The sequence below is a fragment of the Tenrec ecaudatus genome, chromosome 1 (assembly GCF_050624435.1).
Source record: "Tenrec ecaudatus isolate mTenEca1 chromosome 1, mTenEca1.hap1, whole genome shotgun sequence".
Taxonomy (NCBI): domain Eukaryota; kingdom Metazoa; phylum Chordata; class Mammalia; order Afrosoricida; family Tenrecidae; genus Tenrec; species Tenrec ecaudatus.
This window is the reverse complement of record NC_134530.1, coordinates 50,898,228-50,923,715: the sequence shown is the minus strand read 5'-3', so window position 1 is coordinate 50,923,715 and position 25,488 is coordinate 50,898,228. Positions and strand designations below refer to the sequence as shown.

At 42.5% G+C, this 25,488-nt stretch overlaps 1 protein-coding gene across 1 annotated transcript in view; it reads right to left on the bottom strand.

Annotated features, from left to right (window-relative positions):
* The window catches only part of STX12 (syntaxin 12), a 45,047-nt gene extending 23,387 nt beyond the window's left edge, over positions 1-21,660 (bottom strand). Inside the window, exons 1-3 of the mRNA XM_075553024.1 lie at positions 21,444-21,660; positions 5,964-6,033; positions 4,392-4,491 (exon numbers count right to left, since the gene is read on the bottom strand). Coding sequence (XP_075409139.1) covers positions 4,392-4,491; positions 5,964-6,033; positions 21,444-21,561 — 288 coding nt within the window. The 5' untranslated portion in view covers positions 21,562-21,660. The remainder of the gene's footprint in view (positions 1-4,391; positions 4,492-5,963; positions 6,034-21,443) is intronic.
* Positions 21,661-25,488: the final 3,828 nt, after the last annotated feature.

Genomic DNA, 25,488 nt, shown 5'->3' with positions numbered 1-25,488 from the left:
AGCATATTTTTACATATGTTGCCATCATTTTCTAAACATCTACTTTCTATTTGAGTCCTTGTTATCAGCTCCTCTCCCCCCACCCCATGCTTCGTGACTTGATAAATTATTATTTTCATATCTTACACCAAACCTGTCTCATGTTTCTATTGTTCATCCCCCTGGATGGGGGAGGGAGGGTGTTATAATGCTTTGATCAGTATGATCAGTTCTCTCTTTCCCCCTACCCTTCTGGTATCACTACTCCCATTTCTGTTCCTGAGAAGTTTATCTGACTAGATTCTGGGTGTCATAAGCTCTAATCTGTACCAGTGTACTTGCTCTGATCTAGCCAGAACTGAAAGGCAGGACTGGGGTCATGATAGTTGGGGGCAGTGAGGAAGCCTCAAAGAACCAGAGGAATATTGTGATATACACATTTTCTTGCTAGAACTTTCATGTGCTGCATAAACAACAGTAGGGCTATAATAAAGGGAAAAGATGTCATTTCCCACTTTTACCATGGAAAAACTCAATCTTTTAAGTCCATGACAACCACTATTTTCCATGTTGCCATACCTTCAAAATTATGACCTTGAACTACTACACACTATTGCATCAAAGATGTCCATGTGGTGCAGTAGGTTAACTGAGTCAGCGCTGTGGCAGGAAAACAAGGCTCTCTGCTGCTTCCACGACACTTTACAGCCTTGAAAACCCCGAGGAGCAGTCCTACACTGTCCGATCGGGTGGCCGAGTGAGGATTGACTGGGTCGTCACTGTGGTAACAGTCCATCAAATTTATCAAGTAAACTTAACTGAAATAATCCTAGCTTTTAAACTATTATAAAGAAAGCAAAAGTGAATCCCACTACAAATAGCTGATACGTACATAGTGCTTATAATGTATGAGTCCCTCTTCATCGAACAATTCATTTAACTGAGTTGCGATATCCCTATTTTACAGATAAGAAAGCCATGCCCATAGAGGATAAGTCATTTCCCCAGGGTCACAAAGTAAGAAACAGAAGTGGTATTTAAATTCAAGAAATTACGGAACTATTAAATTATATAGTATATAAATTATGTGCCAATAAGACTGTTGAAAAAAGAAATTACGTAGGTTCTAGGATTAATATGGTTGTGGTGGTGTTTTTTCCTTTAGAATGTTTGTACTTCGGAAAAATGTGTCTGAGAGGGAATATTAGGTCAAAAGGCGCACACTTTTTCAAATGACAAACATAATCAATCAGCTTAAAAGGTTTGTGTGAAACATATCATAAAGCACCTTAAATTTCAGATGAAGCCTATCGATTCAAGAGGGCATGTCAGAATAGGAACTGACAATAGGGTTCAAAGATTCAAAATTTAGAGGCTCGGGTTGGGGAAAGATATGGGAGTCATGCTCACAGTAGTAGGCAAGACTTCTAAGGAAAAAGCAGTAGAATAATAAAATTAGAAGATCCGTGGGAGAACCTTAGGACAAGCCCATTTCTAAGAAGGTAGAGGACCAGAGGGGAGGCTGAGATACAACGCTGGGTAAGAGAAAAAGTGGGCACATAAGAACACCAAAGTTGGGGGACAGAATTATATAAAGAGAAAAAAGCTTCCATGAAGACAGGATGGGCAAGAGAATCAAATGAAACGGTAAAGAAAAGTGAGTAAAAACTGGATCTGGCTACTGGACGATCATTGATGCTGATGCACGAGTGTGAGCGGAGTATGGAACAACCAGCTGTATGGCTTGATGCATATGACAAGAAGGAAAAGCTGGGCAATACGGCCAAGGTTATTTAGAGGAAGAAACAACGGAAAGGGAAAAGGTATTCCCGTAGAAGGAGGAGAGTCTATGTTTGAAGATCTATTTCATGGTAATGAGCCAAGCTAATGGAAAGGATCAATCCCAAAATAACTCCTGTTTGGTTTTGGAACACATTAGATGCATATTTTTCTTTATATCAGATTTAACTTTCTATTTATATTTTGCTTAGACTATTTAATTCTGAAGTACTTTTAGTACTCTACATTAGACTCTCAGACTCCTTTTTATTACTAATTAAAACTGGAAACAAGTGTGTGTTCCTTCCATGCAGTGAGGGAGAGGAAGAGGGAAATTAGGGAGAAATCTAGTAATATGAGATGGCAAGGGGAGCTTCCCATAATCAAAATATCACTGTGAGTAACCACTAAAACAAAGACTCTGCATGTGAACCAAAAGGTGATTACATTAAGACTATTTTTTTCATCATAACCACTTTGTAGCAGGATGCCCAAGCATCGTTCTCTATTCCTCTTTCCCAGAATTCAGCAGCAACATGTCCCTCCCTTCCGTGCAGGGGAGGCTGAGCCGGTGCTCAGCCTAGGCTGAGCCAGTGCTCAGCCTAGGTATGGGTTAAACGTGCGTGTCAAGTTCCCAGCAGACGCATCATGTGAATGTAACACCATGACTTAAGGCAGGGTGTCAAACTGGCAGCCCGCAGGCTGCACGCAGCCCTCGAGGTAATTTTTTGTGGCCTCGCGATGCTCTGAGATAAAATGAAAATAGAAAAAATTGTTATGAAGAAAATAGCGCTTTGGGGAGATGGAGGAAAAACCGTACACATGATTCCCTCATTAGCCCTTTAACTACGAAAACGAGTATGCACGTGGCCAGTGCCTCTCCTGGGGGCCTGTGGACATGTATAAACGCGCAGACTCAGTTCCAGCAACATTTGGAAGCGATATGTCTGCCACTCTCAGTGCCAGGTAATGCACACAGATCCCAATAGCGAAAAGGTTAACAGGAGCACTCTGGGTTGTGCTGTTATGTTTTAGATTGTGCATCACGTTTGTCAACTGTAGTTTGATAAGTACATTAAATAAATGTTTAAATAAAAGCAATTATATAGTGTTTTAATTATCCTATCCATATTCCTGAATCCTCACTTCAAAATATAAATTTAACAAAATTTGTAAATGTGATGTGGCCTGCATAAATCTTGCCTGTGCACCAAATGGCCTGCATTTTAACTGAGTTTGACACCCCTGACTTAAGGCTACACTTGTACATATTTATGAAACAAAAGTTTCATAAACAATATTTTCCCTTCACATGCTTATATTTCTACTCTACTTCATTTGTTTTATAATGTTTCAATTATGTTTCCCAGCTTATTAAATACAGAAGGAGTGGATGCATAGAGACAATAACTGATGAAATCGTTTACTGGGGATGGGAAGGATGAGGAGAAATGGGGAGCAAATAATGAATATGGGAGGGGAGGATGCCCTAGAGCTGATTGCAATAATGTATATACAACTCTTCTTAAAAGTGATTTAACTATGAAGTGTATGATATGGGAGTTTTATATCAAATGGTAAACACAACAATTTAAATGAGTTAGTGTTCCAACAGGTCTCAAACCAAAACCTGAATAACCCAGGACAGAGACAGTGTAGGATTCCGCTTCAGAGCTATCAGAGAAACAAAATATTGCCTTTTTTTTTTTTTAAAAAAGGTCAATAGATGTTAAGTGCAGTCTAGTATAGAAGCTAAAAGTACGATGTAGTCACATAGCCTGAAGTGGATGGGAAGGGCATTTTTATTTTTCCCTGGGAAAGAGAGGGTTTGAGGTAGGCCATAAAGACAGATAAATGAGTTAAGCCACCTTTAAGAAACAAGTCTGACTTCAGGGTGAAGGAAAGGCCTGGCATACTAAGAGAACAATGAAGTCCAGTAGAAATTGTGTTTTCAAAGGATGTAACTGTGTACTGAATAAAACTGTTGAAAAAAATAATCACACACACCCCCACCTTAGCATTTCATCAATCTGAGACCTATGAATGACACCGGAAGGGACATGGCTGTGACTGCAAATACAAAAGACATTTGGTTGACTGTGATAGATAATGGACCAAGACTACAAACTAGGGGTAAGCCTGTAAGCATAACGCTGCTAGTCAAACCTCAAAGGATGCAAACTTGAACCCATTTATTAATTTATTGAGGCACTCCAGGCAGCTAATCACAAGGTTGACAATTCAAACCAACCCTCCTGCTGCTCCAAGGGAGGAAGCAGCGGCTTTCTGCTCCTGTAGAGATTGACAGCCTTGGAAACCAGACACAGTCCTACTCGGTCCTCCAAGGTTGCGCTGAGTCGGAATTAATGGCAGTGAGTTTGGAGTCTGGTTGGATTAACTTATTAACAATAAGATACTGACAGCGGTGGCAGCTACCGTGTACTGGGGATCTTCTAAATGCCGGGGTCTTTGTTATATCAGGTAAATACATTCTCTCTATTATCACAGGTAAGAAAACTGAGGTTCTGAGAAGGCTTTCTAGCACCAAAGGCCACGTTATATCCATTCTACGTACTGTCTTTCCATCAAAAGCAAGTCCTTTCCTATTAAAAAAAAAAAGTGAAAATACCAACCTGCTCTGAAGTAGATAAAGGAAGGGGCAAGGACCCTAATTCCTTCAGCAATTCATTTGTTTCCTTGGCAAGCTGATTTGTCGAGTGTTGTAACTGCTGCCTAAGAAAGGAAAGACCATTGTCAGGATAGTCTCACCTCTCGAGGTCTGTGGCAGTCAGCATCATCTTGTTCTCAGAGGGTCTCACAAAGCAGGAAAGAAAAGGGCAATTAAAGAAAATGGGCTCCCAGATGATGCTCAGGTTCACAACAAAATTCCAGAAATCCTGCTCCGTCAAAACCCACTTCAAGATAGCGTGCCATCACAGAACAGAAGAAACCCGCCTCCCTCACTAAAGCTTGCTGAAGGAAGCACAGACCAGTATTCCTTCACTCTTTAGGGAGAAAAGAAATGCCTATCAGGTGTTCTGGTAGGAACAGAAGAATTGTCAGCCACCCTAAGAGTTTGAACACAAAACTCTCACACTGGTTGCCCAGGACTTCTGCATGGCTAGTGTCTGTCACATTTCACAGCTAGAGCGAATCCTGGCCCTGGTGGAGGGTGGAGTGCACATCACAAACCTAGCTTCCCACCCTGGGGAACAACCCTCAAAGACCTACTCCCACATTCTTGCTAAAAGTTCCTTCTTTTTCAATGTTATTCTTGGCTCTCTACCTGCCCTTTACGCTTTACTTTCTGGCTCTTTCCTCTAAAACCAAGTAGCTGCGTGTTCTTTAAAAACACAGCAGTAGGGAGGGAAGGCTCTGAGGAAGGAATATGCAGTGTATGCGTGGGATTGAAATACAGCAGAAGTATAAAAAGAACTCCTGTCGCTGTGGTTTCTCCTCTCTGGCCCTTTCTGCCAAGGCTTTAAGGGAAGACAGAGACAACGCACCACAAATAATTAATGCTTCTTTCACTGCAATGAGGCATCCAGGATTTTTTTTTAAAGGATGTCATTTTAATGAAGAATTGACCAGGAGCCTGAACATGCCAGACTATACTAAAAGTCTCTGTTTTCATATTTCACAATTCCCTGGACAAGGTGCAAGTGATACCATCACTCCCTCAGTTCACAATGTCAGAGGTAGAAGACTGTTCTGGGTATTTGAGAGACGAAGAACAGAACTTCTAAAAGCGGAAAGGTAGTCAAAGGTTGTGGTAAAAAGAGCCAGGAGTCCTTCAAGCTCCCTTGGGGCCATTCTGAATAAACTTTTCTAATAATACGTATTTCTACCTTGACCAGATAAGCGCTATGGATCATTAAGCGTCCTATGCCAACAAAGAGGGTCATTTAGGAAGAGCCATGGGCAAAACATAGCAGGAGTTCCTTCCTCAACTTCCCTAAAATCTTCTGCTACACCGCCTATGGGAAGAACAAAGCAGAGTTCAAGGATTTTGAGAGTCAGCAGACATCACAACTCATTAATATATTTTGATGCTCCGCTTCTAGATTCAGCTATTACCTCATGTCCCCTTGCCTCTCACTCATTCTGACCTCATGGAGACCTATGACCTAACCCGAGCCATGCAGTAAGGCCACTAAGTGTATCCTTCAAGGGACCTCCCAAAACCCAACCTGGAAGCCACTCACAGATTTTCCTGAAGCTTGGTGGAGTCCTGCTTGGTTCCTAGTTGGCTCATCAAATTCTTCATCTGAGAAGCTGAGAGGGGGAGAGAAAAGAATTCCTTTAAAGAAAAGTACAATCACCAAGTACTCTCTCTGATCACTGGTCTCTCCACATTCTGAACAAATAGATGCAGCTACTAGAAATCTTGGTGAGCCGAAAACCTTGCAAATACATTTTCCCTAAAACTAATGACAAGGCTGGCCTTTCTCATGTAGATAACTGTCACAAAGTGGACATTAGTAGTTTTGGGTTTGTTTTTCAATCACCTCCAAAGAACTCGCTCATTTTCCCACATCTCCACTAGCAACTGGCTCAAAACTGTGTGTGTCTTTGAAAGGAACATGAGACCAAATATCAGTTAGCAATAATACAAACTGTAAGCCTAATAATACACAAAAAATTTTCTATAGAAAACGTTTTTAGAAAGGCAATTGCATTATAATAATAAGTTACCATTTACTGAGTACCTCTATGTGTCAAGGCACCACAATAGGAGTTTGTATACGCTATCTTATTAATTTTCACAACAAAGTCTGAGTAGACATATCTTTATATGCTCATTTTGCAGATGAGAAAATAAGTTTCAAGAAAAATATCTTATATAAGGATGTATACTTGATAAATAAGGAGCTCTGGTAGAATAGTGGGTTATGAGTTGGGCTACTAACCCCAAGGTCAGTCGTTTGAAACTGCCAGCCCTGCCAAGAGAGAAAGATAAGGCTTTCCACTCACATCAAGATTTATCAACTCCGGGAGGGTGGAGGGAAGGTGAGCGAGAAAGGGGGAACAGATGACAGGGATCTACATATAACCTCCTCCCTGGGGGACAGACAGCAGAGGAGTGGATGAAGGGAGATGTCAGACAGTGTAAAATATGACAAATAATAATAATTTATAAATTATCAAGGGTTAATGAGGGAGAGGGCCTGTAGGGAAGGAGGGAAAAAAGCGAGCTGATACCAAGAGCTCAAGTAGAAAGCAAATGTTTTGAGAATGATAAGGGAAACAAACGCACAAAAGTGCTTGACACAATGGATGTATGTGTGGATTGTGGTAAGAGGTTGTACAAGTCCCCAATAAAATGATTTAATTATTTTAAAAAAAAATTATAGTCTCAGAAACCCACAGGGGAAGTTCTACTCCCTCCCACGGTGTCACTATGAGTCAGACTCAACTTAATGGCAATGATTGTGGTTTAATTAATAAGTAGCAGGGCCGTGGGAGTGGTATGGGGGGGAGAGCTGATATCAAGGGCTCAATAGAAAGTAAATGTCTAGGCAACATATGTGCAAATATGCTTGATACAATTGATATATGTTATTATTTTAAGAGTTGGAGGAGCCCCTAATAAAATGATCTCTAAATAAAAATAAGTAGCAGGGTCAAAATTCAGTTTCAGCCACAGCAGATTACAATGCCTGTGGTTTTCAACCCTGCAATGTCCATCATGATACAGGCAAATGTACAGTATTGGTATAGCAACAACCTTTCCACTTTTTCCCAGATGTGTTGCTAAGACTAGAAATGATCACACCCAAACCCCAGAACTTCCAAGTGTGAATCCGGGATGTCTAAACCCACACACCTAGACCAGGAAAGCAAAGGTCCAGAGGAACTGGTCATCTGTTAATGAGGAGGGAAACTTACAATGCAAACCAGCCTGCCAAGGGGCCTCAATACCTCTGCTTCTCACTGATTTCTGCAACAAAAATGGGGAACCTAAATTCTTTGGTGTTCTGCTTTCTCCTGTTGCTTCTCTGGTTAGACAGAGCAGTGGGAAGGGGAAAGTCATTCAGTCATCACTCATTTACAGAAGTTGTAATTCAATTGCATGATTTCTTGGGGGGGAAGGATGCTTGCGTACTTGCTTTTTTAAGCATGTTAAATGTCGTCTATTATACAGAGCTGAGCATACACAGATGACCAAAGGAGACATTCTGTCTTCAAGTTTCACTAAAACTTCAGGAGGGATAATATAATGCAGTAAGTACGGGGGGGGGGGGGAACCTCCCCCCAAAAAACCAGAACCCCCCCCACCTCAAAAGCTAAGTATTTAAGATTTTTTACAAAACGACCTGATCACTTTCAAAGTACACTCCATTACACGTAATACAGTGGTCAAATCTGCGATTCCATTCTTGGAAACATTTTTCAAACTCATCTGTTTGAATGGCTGACAGCACCTCCCTTGTTTTTTTCTTCACCTCTTCTGCTTCAAATCACTGTTCTTTCATCTTCCTCTTCATTCAAAGAAAACAAAAAGAAGCACGGTAGGGTGAGTAAGGTGCTTGGGACAAGAGAGGCATGCTGTTTTTTGCCAAAAACTGGCACCCCGAGATGACTGTGTGAGCAGGTGCATTGTCGTGGTGGCAAAACTTGTCCCGTCTGCCATAAATCAGGCCTTTTTTGTCCCAGTAACTCAATCTTTTCAGAACCTCTAAATAGAAAGCTTGACTAACAGTCTGACCTGGTGGAATAAACTCCAAATGCATTCTCCCCTTACATTAAAAAAACAAAAAACAAATGAGCATCATCTTGATCTTTGATTTCACTAGACGAGTTTTTTGGGGGTTTTTTTTGGGGGGGGTGCGGGGGCGAGGTATTGATGGCTTGATTGATGTTTGCTTCCAGGGTCTTAAGAATAGCACCTTGTCTCATCACCAGTAATGAGCTTGGAAAAATAAGTCTGGGGCCCTTCAGAGCTGTTCTTTCAAAGCACAGCCTGTTTCCGCTCGGCACTCTTTTTCCTGGTCAGTCAGGACCCGAGGACAAATTTCACAGCGACCCTTCTCATTCCCAAACCATCTGTTAAATTCGCTGAACCGAGCTCCAAGACAGTCCAGAGAACTTCCCCTTCTCTTCCATGGTCCATCATTGGTCTTCAAGCACAAGTGCACGAATTATGTCAACATGTTCTTCTTCCGTTTGGGAAGTTGACAGACATCCAAAATGAGGTTTGTCATCAATCAACATTTCCCCTTTTTGTGAAGTGAGAAAACCACTTAGACACTTGAGTTTTCCCCATAGTGCTGTCCTCATTAGCTGTGTTCAACATTACAACAGTTTCTGTGGCATTTTTCCTGAGCAGGAGACAAAATTTCACAGCCTTATGCTGTTCTCTTAAATCAGTCATCAAAAAAAACAAAACAAAACCCAGGACCAAGTGAAACTGCTCTCATGAAAAAAAATTCTGTGTGACCAGAGAATCTTCCCAGGCCATGCCATTGGGTGCACTAACTCAGAGTGTTGTTCAATGCTCACCTAGCAGGGAAAAATGCGTGCTACGAAAGCGCCACCCAGTTGCCCTTTTCCTTGTTCTTTGGGGGTTCCCCCTGGTACATGGGCCTCTCTCTCTGGAGGAATGTAACATTTTTCCGTGTGACACCAGACCGCTTTATGAGCAGCTTAGCGGGAAAGAAATGAAGAACCAATGAATCATGCATCGGTGTGTGTCTGTTACAGGGAGAACACGAAGGGTCTTCAAAAGTTATTAGAAAAATTCCCACTAACTTTTCATTCTTTTTCTCCATGAACTTTTTGAAGTCCCTTCATATCCACAGATGTGCCCACATCCAATGGAAAGAAAAACCCTCCCTTATTAGAATTTTGAAATTTAAAAATGAGTTGTTCCACGAAAGGAATGGAATTAATGTCAATGAACTGTACGTGAAAGATTGTAGAATTGGTGTATGCTCTACTATGTAATTTCTGCAAAGAAAATTCAAATTAGTTGTTCCAAGCTCATGTTATAACAATTTGGGGGTCACAAGCATATCCTTGTTCCCAACCTGGTCATCGAAACAAAAGTAGTGAAAAGCTGAGTTAAAAGTTTACTAAATTGTATGAGCCCCTAATAAAATGTAAAAAAAGAGGAGAAAAAAAATGATTAGGGCAAAGAATGTACAGGTGTGCTTTATACAATTGATGTATGTATATGTATGGATTGTGATAAGAGTTGTATGAGCCCCTAATAAAATGTTAAAAAAATTTTTTTAAATAAAAAAAAGTTTACTAAATCTTGGTTTCTTGGTAAGGAGGAGCCCTAAATCTGATATGAAACTATAATGAAGTAAAATCTTCAAATTAATTGATTAAGATGACTCTAATGCGAAGCAGAAATTAATAGCCTGGTCCTTAACAGTGTGCATGTTATTTCCCCCTAGCCAACATCAGTGTCTTACGGGTGCTGCAAAGCAAGCATGTCTAGTCAAGCATATTTAGGTCCATAGCACTTCAAATTATGACTTTATCTTGGGAACATGTTTTTCCAGCAAAAATTTAACTCCAATTTTATAATGAAAATGTAGGATTCACTTGATTAAAAATTTACCATTTGACAAACTTTCCTAAAATATATCTATCTTATTAAGTGGGAGTTACTTAAAGATTAATGGTTGTATGTGAAAACGTTAGCATCATAGTTACAGCATTCTGCTACGGCAGCATATGGAAGATATAAATAATCATTTTTCATTACTCTAACAGGGAGAATGTCCTTCTTACTTAAGTCAAACGGGAACTAACTGGCCAGCCATACAAATTATTTCTAAAGAGGGCAAGATACTGGCATTTTCTAAGCACTTACTAAGTGCTAGATACTGGGCTAGGTATTTAAACCCCCTTTTTAATATTATTATCCAAATATTACATGTGAGCAAACGAAGCCTTATGGAAGTTACAGAACTCATTCACCCATGTAACTCTGAGTCAATAGTTCTCAACCTTCCTGATGCCACCCTTTCATCCAGTTCTTCATGTTGTGGTGAGCCCCAACCATGAAATTATTTTCATTGCTACTTCATCACTGTCATTTTGCTCCTGTGATAAATCGTAATATAAGTATCTGATATGCAGGATGTATTTTTATTGCTATAAATTGAACATAATTAAACATAAAGCATAGTGATTAATCACAAAACAATATGTAATTATATATTGGGAAATATTTATGTGTTTTCCGATGGTTGTGACCCACAGGTTGAGAACCGCTGCTCTAAGTCTTAAAGGACACCTGCTCGCAAGCGTACAGTCAAAGAAAGAGATAACAAGCAAACATGTATCAGGTGGTGTTAAGTGCTATACAGTCAGTAAGGAATAAAATGACAGGGTAGTAGGAGGAGACCTTACTGAGAGGTGGCAATGAGTAGACCTCTTAAAGGAAGGGAAAGCTCAAAACATGCAGACACCAGGGAAGGGGCCTAGTAGTCGAGGGAGTAACAAGTTCAAAGTCCCCAAGGCAAGAGTGCTTGGTGTGAGCAAGAGCAAGCAGTAAAAGCAGCAGCCAAAGAGGTAGTAGGGAGCCAGGTTATATAGGGCTTGTAAACGGGTGTCAGGACTTTATATTTTAATGCGATGGGAAGCCACTGATGAGTCTGAGCAGAGTCATGAGACACCAAATTCAGGGCTAATTCCAATAGTTACATTCTTTGAACAACATCAGGCTGACTCTTCAATGTAATGACACAGTTCAGGCCTGGATTTCCCAGTGTTCCACTTACCCCACCCTACTTATCTGTTACCTCCCTAACTTAATCACCCTCAGCTCCAGAAAGCCTAATGTCCTTGCTTCCACCTTCCTCAAATCCCTCCCACACATAGAATGTTCCTGTGTACTCACCAGAGTGCGGGACAGTGCCAGGCGCTCAGTGAGTACGTCAGTAATTGCTGACATGCTGGTCTGCCTCCCTTCCGTATTATGACAAGGTGCCCTAGTGGCACTGCGGGCTAGGCAGTGGGCTGCGAAGGCTCAAACCCACCAGCTGTTCCTCAGGAGGACTCTAAGGCTAGATGCGTCTGCAGAGATTTACTTTCTCAGAAACCCACAGAGTGTGGGTTTCGGAAGCAGCTTTATGACAGTGGGTTTTGTTTGTTTTTGTTTTTTTTTTCAACAGTCCGGTACTTTCTCCATGCCTGGAGATCTGAATGAACGTGAGCTAGAAATGCAGAGGGCTGAAATTGAAGCCGCACTGGTTAGATGTTTGGGAGGACTCACTCTCTGTCATCAAGTCACTGCAGACTCATAGCAGCCCCGTTTTTAAAAGCATGGCCTGGCTAAAACTTTTAACACTATAAAGCAGATCAATTTACTGTACAATACAGCTAACATCCATACCCAGAACCACTCTAAACTGAACACTCCACGTGCTTTTAGCTGATACCCACTACAAGCAGGATCTGAACTTCCAAATAAACTTTAATCCAAACCAAGGTCTAACAACACAAAAATAAAATAAAAGAAACACCACCACTAGCACAGGTTGGAAAGAAAATTATCTTCATTTGAAGACTCAATAAACAAGAAACGAAGGCAATTTTAACTAAAATACCTTATTTACACCAAATGAGAAAAATGTTGCCTATGTGGTGATTAGGACAATTAAGTCATTTCTTTACCTTACTCTTACAGGACTACATTCTGCTTTTATTTAGCTACAATGACAATTATCTGACTGTTTAATGCTTCGTGACCCCAGGACATAAATCACTCATCAACACTTTGAGCCTCTCATGTTTTTGGGGACTCTACTATACCAGCTGTAGTAAGTGCTACTGCCGAAATCTGAAAAAGAAAAAAAAGGGTCTCTCCACCAACCCTACCGCCAGAGTCCACTTAGGATATGTGTCCCACATAACAGTATCAAAATCCTTATCTTTAAAAAACGTCTTCCCTTGGTTTCAGCATGCCTTCCACACTGAAAGCACATGGCATCAACAATAAGATTCAAACTGAAAAAACTCTAGCCACGAAAGGGTTACTAATAGCCAGTGTATTTCAACAGTGATGTGCTACATAAACTACAAACTGAAATAAGTTCTACACATCAAGCATACTCTTTTGTGATACTGCACATCGGGTCAAGAACAGCACTCGCCATTAGGACTGCCGATGCTAGAATCTTGGTGTCACATCTGCGGGATCTGTGCGTCAGTTTCCTTACCTAAAAAATGGGACCACCAAGATCACACTCTATGACTGTTATAAGGATGGAATGAAATCACAGAATGACGAGTTTGGAATAGTGTTCTAGAACATGAAAGTTCTCAATGAAGGGTGTCATTATAATTATTTTTAATCATTTACTAGGGGCTCTTACAGCTCTTATCATAATCCATACATCCATCTATGTGTCAAGCACATCTGTACATATGTTGCCATCATCATTTTCAAAACATTTTCTTTCTACTTGAGCCCTTGGTATCAGCTTCTCATTTTTCCCCCTCCCTTCCTCATGAACCCTTGATAATTAACACTTTTCTTTTTTCATGTCTTGCACCAACCACTGTCTCCCTTCACTCACTTTTCTGTTGTTCATCCCCCTGGGAGGGGGTTATATGTAGTTCATTGTAATCAGTTCCCCATTTCTCCCCCCACCTTCCCCTTCCCCTCTTGATATCACTACTCTCATTTTTTGTCCTGAGGGGTTTATCTGTCCTGGATTCCCTGTGTTGTGGGCTCCTATCTGTACCAGTGCACATCCTCTGGTCTAGCTGGATTTGTAAGGTAGAATTGAGGTCATGATAGTGGGGGGAAGAAGCATTAAAGAACTAAAGGAAAGTTGTGTTTTTCAGTACTATACTACACCCTGACTGACTCATCTCTTCCTTGTAACTACTCTGTAAGGGGATGTCCAATTGTCTACAGATGGGCTTTGGGTCTCCACTCAGCCCTCACCTTCATTCACATCAATATGATTTTTTGTTCTGGGTCTTTAATGCCTGATACTCGATCCCATTGACAATTCATCATCACACAGGTAGTGTGTTTCTTCCATGTGGGTTTTGTTTCTTCTCAGCTAAATGGCCACTTGTTTATCTTTAAGCCTTTAAGACCCCAGACACTATATCTTTTGATAGTTGGGCATCATTATCTTTCTTCACATTTGCTTATGCACCCATTTTGGCTTCAGCAATCATGTCAGAAAGATGAGTATCACATATTGTCGGGTTACTAGAACAAAGTGTTCTTGCGTTGAGTAGAGACCTAATGTCCGTCTGCTACCTTAATACTTAACATATAAATAAATGTACATAAACTTATTTCCCTATTGCTATATGTAAATATATTTACATATATAAATGCCTGTATTTAGACCACTATAAATGTCCTTTGTCTCCTAGTTCCTTCCTCTCTTTCTTCTTACTTTCCTCTTGTCCCACTAGCATGTTCAGCTTTCCTTCAAGTTTCAGTAATTCCTTTTGGCTATATTGTCCTTGATCAAGCCCCACCAGGCGCCCTACTCACATCGATTTTAGATCACTTGTTGTTCCCTTGTCCCTGGGTTTGTTGACACCTCCCTTCCTCCCACCTCCCCCTCTCCCATGTCCCCTGGAACCATTGATCCTGTTGTTTTCTTCTCCAGATTGTTTAGCCCACATATCCTATCTAGACATACATGCAGAGACAATAAGCTCAAAAACAAGACAGCAAAACAAAGCAACAACAACAACAACAAAGAAAAGCCTATAAATCGTTCCAGGTCTGTTTGTTGGCCTTTAGGAGTGTTTTCCCATCTAGTCTGATGGGGTGCCACACCCTGGCCCCAAAGTCTATTTTTGGTATTCCCCGGGGACCTCATTGCTTTGCTTCCCTGGCGGATCGGTGGCATGCCCTTAGTGTTTGCCCTGGTGAAGGGTAGTCATTAGCATTATTATCAAACTCAAGACTATAAAAAATGTACTTTGCAATAAAATCAATTAGGTTCATTTTGAGTACCAACTGAATATTCACTGCTGTGCCAGGCACTGCAGCTAAAGAGAACTATATAATGCATGGTCTCTAGCCCCACAATGACAGCTAGCAATTCTAAAGCACTTACTATGTTGTACGAGTTGGAATTGACTTGAGAGCTACACTATGCAGTCGGCACAGTGTGATGGACAGAACGATGTCCCCCAGAATTATGTGTTCTAATTCCTAACCTCTATACCAGAGATAATAATCCCATTTGAGAATGGACTGTCTTTGCTACGATAATGAGACAGGGTTAGCATACGGTGCTTTGAGTTCATCTCTTGTGAAATGCAGAAAAGATTAAATAAGCAGGTTAGAGGAGCAGCGATGCAGGAGGAGGGATGCCAAGTCATGTGAAGATCATGTAGGAGAAGAAACTCAAAGAGACAAGGACCGTCACCCAGAGCCCAGAGAGAAAATCTTCCCCAAGAACCAGCACTCTTATTTGAACTTGAAGCCTCCTAATCTATGAGGAAATGAATGTTTGTTAAAGCCACCTCTTTTAGTGTACAACTAGATAACTAGGGTATACGGGTCGAAGCAGCTTAAATAAACTGCCACTTAATCTTTCCAACCCTATGAAGTGTGGTTATGCTAAGGGTTCGTCGAGGCAGTCCCAACTCATAGCGACCCAGTGTCCAGAAGAATGAAACACGGTGACACCTTCACAGTTGTTCTTGTTTGAGCCCATTTTGCAGCCACTGCGTCAATATTGTTAAAGGTACACGTGTTTCTCATTGCCATGCTAGACATTATTATCAACTCCTCTTTATGGGCGAGGAAATTGAAAATGGGTAAAGCAATATGTGTTATGTTTCTACAGTAAGAAACAGACTTGGGCCCACCCATCTAATTACTAAATGATAATGGAAGGTGGGAAAGAGCTTGACAAATAGTATTACCATTTGCTGAATGTCTACTATGTGCCAGCACTATACTAGACACTCACAGACCCCTCACTTTTACAATGCATTTAACAATTCCCTGTACAGTTGAGTAATAGGCATGAAAGGAAAATAACCAGCCCAAATTAACAGAGCAGGCAGCAGCTAAGACACTCCCAGATGTGCCCACTGAAAGCCCCTGCTCCCCTATGACGTCCCGCTGCCTTTCAAAAGTAAAGGCAGGCTCAGTTGCAAGGAGAAGGATTTAAGCACAACTCAAAGGATTTGTCTAATTTAGATAGCCCGTAAGACAGGGAGAGAAGGGGTTTTAACAACAGGAGGGACAGTGTCTGGGGACAATATGAAAAATGGCCGGCCCAGGGGAAAGACTGAGGAGAAGAAACTACGACATGGATAGTTCAAGATCTCAGAAAGAGCGGACTGTTGAGGTTTGCTGCAGTAAACAACGGAGGTGAATGGCACAATGTGAACCTGATTTTCAGCGTCTGACTGCCGTGTTCATCTGCATTATCAGACTGAACGAGAATGGAAAGTACCACTCTCAGATGGAGATGATGACGATTTAAGAGAGTAGCAATGAAGTTTTTAAAAAGCAAGAGGCCAGTAGGCAAATAACTTCAAAAGAAGAATCCACAGGACTTCATGTTGTTAAGTTCTGGAAGTTCAACTGCTTTTTATTATGTTAGGAAACAAAATCCTATCAATAATTTAGCAGTATAAAGAACAGAAGGGATGGGGAGCCGGTGCCAGAGAAGAACCGGCAGCCTGAACACTTAGTAGCCGGCGCTCCCACTGGTGTCTTCTCCCGGGCCTCCTTGCACCTCCCGGATCTTCAGCTTCTCTCACTAGGAAGAAGTGAACGCTCTTCGAAAAGCAAGCCCTGCAGTTGGAGCAGGAAACCTGAGGCTTCCTCCTAAGCAAGGGCCAGCCTGACTTAAGCTGTCCCGAGATGACCAAGCAGCTTGATTATGACCTGGAGACCTTTGAGAACAAAGCAGAATCCACGCTCACCAACTTTATCAAGCACCTCTTAGTCCTGCAAGGTTTTACGAAAGCCCTGCTCCTGGTCATGCAGGAGGAAGAGCAGGCCAGCAAGTAAATCAGCAGCAAGAAATAGCTCCAATGATGACTGCATATAAATCTTAAAATAATGGAAGTTTCCCACAAAGTTTTTGAAGCTCCTTAGTATATCTATCACACAACTTTTACCTGTTCAGTTATTTGCAGGTTAAAGCCTTATTGTCAGCAATTACAAGAATCTGTTTGCAAGTGTACCATTCCATGATCCATGTAGTTTTTCCATCACCCCTATTCTCCAGCCCCACTTTCTGTACACTGACCCTAGTAACCATTAATAAACTTTGATATCTACATATAAAAAAAAGAACAGAAGGGCTGTTTTTTAAGCTCTTAAGAGTTACGGTAACTTTAAGGCTGTTGGGTTTTTCCCCGTAATTGACCTTGTAATACACTCAGGCCTTCCCTTCCTTAACAGTTAAGTATTTTTCCTCTGTAGTGTACATATACCAATACCAGCCTTTTGTACCAGGCAGTCAACCTTGGCTGTAATGTAACAGGCTACACACTGGCCTGCTGTCTCTTGGGAGAATGAACTTAGCAATTCCAAACTCCCATCTGTAGCTGAGGAATGTAGAAAACAGACATTCTCTCAAATGTACAATGAGTACATCTTCTTGCAGGCCAGTATAGTGTGTGATATGTCCCTGAGCTCATATTCAGAGGGAGTATACTTGGATGTACCAGTCACACCTTGGAGAGGTTTGAGGAATACACAGTATTATCTTAACTCGGTAGAAATAATGTCATCCTTCCAATTTCCTATTTCCTCACCAAACAACCCCAAGGGAAGAATTTCAATTTGTACTGATTGGAGTCACAGGATATGGTAGGTAACTGAGTACCAGGGGAAAGAGACAGGAAGAATTCCAAGATAGGAAGCAGATGCCATTTACTCAAATCAACTGAGTAAGAATTGATTAAGCATAAAATATGTGATCTGAAATTTGGTTGCCTGTCTGACCTTTCATTCCTGCTATGCTCCATCTCTAACTGCCGTCTAGCTCTAGTAGCCTTGCTATTCTCTGACACATCACGGTCTCTGATCTTGCTATTCCATCTGCCTAGAATAGCTCTTCACATAGCTCCTTCCCTCACTTCATTCATGTGTCTCCAAAAGCGTCACCCCCACAGAACTTCCTGGACCAGCGTATCTAAAATAGCATATCCTCCACCACCCCCTTCTCCCTCCACTTTCTATCCCCTCACACTGCTTTATTTCCCTTTGCAGGACATATTCCTCGGCAATATGTGTACACTGTTGTTAGGTGCGGTCGAGTCGGTTTAGACTCAGCAAGCCCAAGTAACAGAGTAAAACTGCCCTATAGAAGTTTCTAGGCTGTAATTTTTATGGAAGTAGATCACTGAATCTTTCTACAAAGGAACCACTGAGTGGCTTCAAACCACTGACCTTTTCAGTTAGCAGACAAGCATTCAACTATATTGTTCAATGAGGCTCTGTACACCCACCTTTACCAGGGCAGAGCCTGTATCAGTTTTCCGCATCCCTCTAACACCAGCACCAGAATGTTTGGCACATATCCCGTGCTCAAAAAAATATTTGTCAAAAAAACTGAGATAAGGATTAGGCATATCAAGATGAATAAGTCATGTCCTCTGCCTCCAAGAAGCTAAAAATGTAATAAAAGGCAGACAGACAAGACACACCAGTAGCAAGACTAGTAGAAAGTCTTCTGAGTTTCTTCTAGAGAGAGAAAAATTAGTATACTTAAGTGTTCGCTGCTACAGAACCAAACAGTAATCTAAACATCATAAAAAAGACAAGGAGCCCTGGTAGAGCAGTCGATTAAGTGTCAGGCTGCGAACCGAAAGATCGGTGGCTCTAACTCATTATCCCCTCTGTGGGGACACCTACATGGCAGTCTGCTTTAACCTTAAGGACCCTATAGAACAGATATACCAAGTCCTATAGGGTGGCTATGAGTCAGAATTGACAGCAATGGCTTTGGTGTGGGCTGGTCATGAGATAGACTTGGTTTCAAATTTAGGTACTGCCATTTATTAGCTAAGCAATTCTTTAACCTCTCTTACTTTTCCCTAATCCTTAAGACGGAAATTCGATTGGTACCTATTTCACAGGGATGCTATAAAATTATGGAAGAATGCAAAATCACCGCCATTGAGTCAATTCTGACTCACAGCCACTCTACAGGACAGGGTAGCCCTGCCTCTGTGAGTTTCTGAGGATTTAACTCTTTACCAGTAGAAAGCCTTGTGTTGCTCCTGCAGGGGTGTTGGTGGCTTGGAACCGCATACCTTGCGATAAGCAGCCCAACGCATAACCATGACACCACCAGAGCATATCTTGAGAAAATTAAGTAAGCGAATATAAGCCTGGCATACAGTATGCCCTCAAAAAATGACAGCTGATAATATTATTATTGGTTGACTCCAATGACCCCCTGGAGTCTAATACCCAATCAAAACTACTGCTGATCCTAACTCACCGTGACCCCAAGGATGCAGCATAGAACTGCTCCAGACGGTTGAAAGGCTTTGACTTTTCGGAAGCACATGACCAGGTCTGACTTCGGAAGTGCCTCCAGAGAGGGTTCAACAGCTAGTGGTAGAGAATGTACCCCTTTGCGTCCCTTTGGACTATAAATCTTACCAAGTCCATGTCCTATCATTCCCTCGGTCCAGTCTCTCTTCCAGTGCAATCTGCATATGACTAAGGCATTAAACCCCCAGCCCAGCATGGAAAACCTTGCATGTTTGGACCCCAACTTCCTTCCCAACTTTGGCTAAGAATAAATGTAGTATCCCAACCCCAATGTCCTTTGTTTCCTGAGTCCATCATTATTTGACAAACTGAATGACTCGACTTCTCTTTATACACACTTTCTCATGACCACATTAATTGTTTTATTCCCTCTTCCTTGAATACTTGCCCCGCCCTTTACTTTCAAACTCCAAATCCTTTCCAGAGCTAGCTAGTTCTCCCAGCTGACAGCCAGTCTCTTTCTGGAAGACCCAGCTGTTATTTGTAACTCTTCTATAGCACCCATCCCTTTCAGCTTGACATTTTGGTTATTATGCCGCTCACAGACTCCCTGGGGAAAGAATTTTGTACCAGTCCCTCTACTTTCTACATAGTGTGATACTCAAGTGTATGTTAAGTGGCTATTTCACAAGCAAGCAGACATTAAAATTATAGTTAGCCAACAGCAAGCTTACTGCCTTGACCCAAATTTTCTGATTTAAATTTTCTCACAAGAGAAAACTGGGGCTTTTTAACCAGTGGTCCTATTCTTGCTATTTTTTAAGTTTCTGGGTTTAATAAGACATATCTTCTTTCACTTCCAGATCATCCAGGCTCAATCCTTTCCCATCAGAAATGCTTCACATCACACATTTGGTTCAAAAGCAAAGTAATGGCTTATTCTTTAAAATATAGAACATACCAGTAATCGTCCTTGAAGACCAAGTAGCTATTGCTATTAACAAGTACGGAGTTCCATCTATTAACAGAGTACAGCCAAGTTCAAAAACTCAGCAATAAACAACAGTGATAGAGATTACCAGTTGTTCCAAGTAAAATTGTTGCTGCTGTCCCTCCGTTTACAAGGCTCTGAGCGGACTTGCAGGCAAAAGCTATTGGCTGTATTGGGCTCATTCAGCTACAGCGGTGAAGAGGAAGTTCGGGGGCAAACAATGACATTCTGAATTCCACCACTAACTCTGCTGGGTCTAACTTGAGTGATTGTAGCTAAGTCCCTGAGCTTCACTGCATCAGGCTTGTCCAAAACTCACTGCCATCTCGGCAACCCTGTCGCAGAGCCTTGTACAAAAGAGCAGCTGAATACTAAGAACAAAAGCCTGTATCATTGAAACCCCAAAACATATGCAAAACCTTTGCTACAGAAAAACAAAATAATGCGCACGGAAATGTTTTCTGTGGACGCTCCGCATTAGAACGGAAATTTCTAATTTCCTCAGATACTAGCCAACGTATCTGATTATCCCCAAATTCACGACAGGAAGCACTGTGTATGAAGTCACCCGCATTGGTGCACTCGCCACTTCCTTTCATTTAAATTCCGAAGAGAAATGGGGAAAGCAAGTGACAGAAAAAACTTGGTTGACCACCACACCAAGTGAACGCACACTTCAGGGTGGCCTGGACGCCCACAACAGACACACACACACACATACACCACACACACAAACATACACCACACACAGTTCACACGCACACACATACACACAGCTCACACACACACACACACCACATACAGCTCACACACACATACACCACACACACAAACATACACCACACACAGTTCACACGCACACACATACACACAGCTCACACACACACACACCACAAAGCTCACACACACAAACACACACCACATACAGCTCACACACACATACACCACACACACAAACATACACCACACACAGCTCACACACACACAAACATACACCACACACAGCTCACACGCACACACCCTAGGGCTGTCAGGTCCGCAGCTTCGGCCCCAACACCGTGGAGGCAGAACTCCCGAAAAGAAACTCGCGCTTCGGCTGGCCCTCGGGCCCTGGGGGCCCGGCCGGAGGGATTGGGGTGACAGCCACGCCGCCGGCGGGGCGGGCCCTACACGGCCTGAGGTGCGGAGTCGGTCCTGCCCCGCCCGGGTCCGCGTCCCGGCAGCCTCCCAGGCCTGCCCCGGGCCGCCCGCGCCCCCTGCCCAGTGCCGCCTCACTGGCTTGGCTGATGCGCTGGATGTTGCCGCTGCATGTCTGGATGATGCTGCTGAAGTCGCGGAGCGGGGGCCCCGCGGGCCCCGGGTTCCGATACATGTCCAGCGGCCCGTAGGACATGACTGGAGGCTGAGCGGCTCGCTCCGGACTGCGCCCCGACCGGAAGCAGCTGCCGGGCGGCACCGACCGGCTGACGGAGAAACCGGGACGAGAAAGGGCGTGGAAGGGGCGGGCGCTGCGTGCGCAGAAACCCCGCCTCTCACGCGCTGGGACGCATCCGCCCCGCCCCGCCCCTCAGTGCGCAGGCGCCGCTGGAGCCGACGCTGGGACGCTAGCTTAGCGCGTGGACACACAGCCAATTGGAAATGTGGGACTGGGCGGGGTCGTGACGTCACGTCGTTGGGCCCCCCCCCCCCTTGGGGACTGGATGACGGTGTTGTTTCTCCGGGACAGTGACAGCCGGCAGGAGTGTGCGCTTTGCATAAAGTCGTACCAGATGATCTCGGCTGACATCCTATTGTGTTCCATTCTGAGGTTAAACGCCAACTTGGATTTGACTCATCGCTGCCCTACAATAGAAGGAAGCATCGCCTTGTCTTGCGCCATCCTCACAGTTGTTATGTTTGAGTCCATTGTTGCAGCCACTGTGGCAATCCACCTCGTCGAGAGTCTTCCTCCTTTTCTCTGCCCTGCTACTTTACCAAGATTGGTGTTTGTTTGCTCTTTTCCCAAGGAACGGGTCTCTCCTGCTAAGGAACCCAAAATACATGAGTTGAAGGCTCGCCATCCTCCCTTCTAACCTGTACTCTCAAAACAGGTTTGTGTGCTCTTCTGCCAGGCCACAGTAGTTTCAGTGTTTTATACCAAGACCGTGATTCAAACGCACCCGTTCGTTAGTCTTCCTTATTCACTGTCCAACCTTCACATGTACACGAGGCCATTGAAAATACTGTTACTCGGGCCAGATGCACTTCAGTCCTCAAAGTGACCTTCTTGCTCTTCAACAGGTTCACGAAGTCAGTCCTGTGCAGCAGGTTTGCCCAATGTAATGCGTACATCGTTTAGTTTCTTGGTTGCTTTTCCATGAGCACTGAGTGTGGATCCAAGTAAAATTAAATCTTAAACAACTTCAGTCTCTTCACTGTTTATCATGATATTGTAAATTGTGAGGATTTAGGTAATCCACACAGAAAGCCACAGCCTGGTCTTCATCAACAAGTGCTTCAAGTCCTCATCTTTTCAGCAAGCAAGGTTATGTACCCTACATATGGCAGCTTGTAAGCAGAATTGTTAATAAGCCTTCATCCAATCTTGATGGTTAGTCCGTCTTCATATAGTTCTGAGGTCTCAGCCCAATGAGGGAAATGCAGTCGTCTTTGGTAGTAGTTGAGGAGCACTTTAACTGTTTACATACCACGTTAACTTCTCCCTCCAACCATCTTCTAAACAATGAATAAAATGTATTGAGCTGCAAGAATACTTTGTTCTATTAAATTGGCATTCCATGACATGATCGCTCACCTTCCCAATATGATGGCTGAAGACAAAGCAGGTGCATAAGCAAATGTGGTGAAGAAAGCTGATGGTGCCCGGCTATCAAAAGATATAGCATCTGGGGTCTTAAAGGTTTGATGGTAAACAAGCAATCGTCCAGCTCAGAAGCAACAAAGCCCACATGGAAGAAGCACACCAGCCTGTGTGACCATGAGGTGTCAAAGGGATCAGGTATCAGGCATCAAAGAAAAAATCAAATCACTGTGAATGAGGGGGAGTGTAGATTGGGGACCCATCTGTAGGCATCTGGATATCCCCTTACAGAAGGGGAGGAGACAAGCCAGCCAAGGTGCAGTGTAGCAACGATGAAACATACAACTTTCCTCTAGTTCCTAAATGCTTCTCTCCCCACCCTCGACTATCATGATCCCAAGTCTAATGTACAAATCTGGCTAGACCAGAGAATGTACACTGGTACAGATAGGAACTGTAAACACAGGGAATCTAGGACAGATGATCCCTTCAGGAGCAGTGCTGAGAGTGGTGATACTGGGAGGATAGAGGAAGGGTAGTTTGGAAAGGGGGAACCAATTACAAGGATCTACATATAACCTCTTCCTTGGGGGATGGACAACAGAAGAGTGGGTGAAGGGAGACGTCGGACAGTGTAAGATATGACAAAATAATAATAATTTACAAATTATCAACGGTTCATGAGGGAGGGGTGCAAGGAGGAAGGGGAAAAACAAGGAACTGATACCAGGAGCTCAAGTAGAAAGCAAATGCTTTGAGAATTTTCAACAAATGTACAAATGTGCTTGACACAATGGATGGATGTACGGATTGTGATAAGAGTTGTACAAGCCCCCAGTAAAGTGATTAAATAATTTTTAAATAATAAAAATAAATATTGGATCAGTAATAATACAATAAATAAAATGTATTGAGCATTTGCTGTGTGCAAATCTTCACTGCAATTCACTTGTATATAAGCTTTTTTATAGCAAGGGACAATGTTCTGCTATATCTTCAAAATAAATAATGAACACTTTTTAAAATTGAAGTAGCTGGTCAAAATCAGCATTATTATTTTCCCTCTTACAGATGAGAAAATATCACAGAGGTTCTCTTTATTAAAGTTTGCAAAACTCATACACTAAGTTAACTCTGTCATCACCAATATCCCTAAAACTCACCCCCATGATCCCAAATTAATTGTCTATAAAAACTCTTCCCAAATGGCCTATTCATCTGGATCCAAAATGGAGATTTTTTGGAGAACTATTATTTCCCAATTGTCAAAAATATTCCCTTAAGAAATGTGGAGTATAAGACTTCAATGTTCTTGTACGACTGCATTTTGCCAGAATATGATGAAGGTAAAGACACAGATTTTCATCTAGGAGACTGGAAAGCAGGGAAGATGAGAAGGGGAGCTGACGGAGGTGGTTTTTTGTGTTCTCCGTGCTGCCCTATCCTAGCCTGGTGTGTAGCCTCGGAGAAACTGCAGAGAAGGAGGAAGTTGCTTGCCAATGTTTACGTATGTGGGAGGGCGCTCCAAATAGATGAATGAGTCTGCATTCAGCCTCAGAGTGTTTGTAAGCAAAACTAGTAAAACTCCCTCTATTTTTCTCTCACGTATTTGTAAAAGGATTTCTTTCTCTATGGAGAAGAACAGATGACATTTGAGGACTCATATCTTATCATAATTATAATAATTAAAACGCTGTCATTTCTTAGAAGCCATAGCTTCATGTCAAGTCGTATAGAAAAACATGTAAATTTTACTTTTTACTCATAAAATAGTATTTAATATTTTAACTTGCATTTAAGACTATACAGAGTGAAGTTTCATAAATAATACATGTATTTATCTCCTAGGAATTGTTCTAGCGGGGGAAATCTCCAAAACTAAATTCGCTTCCACTGAGTCAATTGCAACTGCCCCTGGGGATTTCCGGGACTATAATGCGTTACTCGAGCAGAAATCCTTGTCTTCCTCCTATAGAGAGGCTGGGGTTTCGAACTGTTGACCTTGTGATTAGCAGCGGCCCAACTTGTAACCACTACTCCACCAGGGCTTAGAGGAGAAAAGAAACCCCATATTTCAGTGACAATTTATGGAGATACATTTATTACTAAATCTAATAGCACAAAGACAAAGACACCTCATCCAAATGCGGGAGACCATCAGCACAGGTCACGGTGGGTCTCCAGCAGCCCAGGGATGTACAGAAACCCAGCCACTTAAATAGGACGTGGGGTACAAGGAAAACAAGAATGATTGGCGGCAGACCAATACATCACAGTCAAGGCAGGACTACAGAACAGGAAAAGGACCACGATTGAGATATGCACACTATATGGAGAGAGAGAGAAACTTGCAAGACTGCTCATAGCCATCTGATGAAGGCACTCAGAGTAGGACTCCTGACCGCGCAGACCTTAATACCTCAAATTCCATGATGGACACACCCAGCCAAGCTCCTGAGAGCTGGACTGGATCGGCTAGGGCAATGGCAGTGATTCACTTCCAAACACATCCTGTCAGAG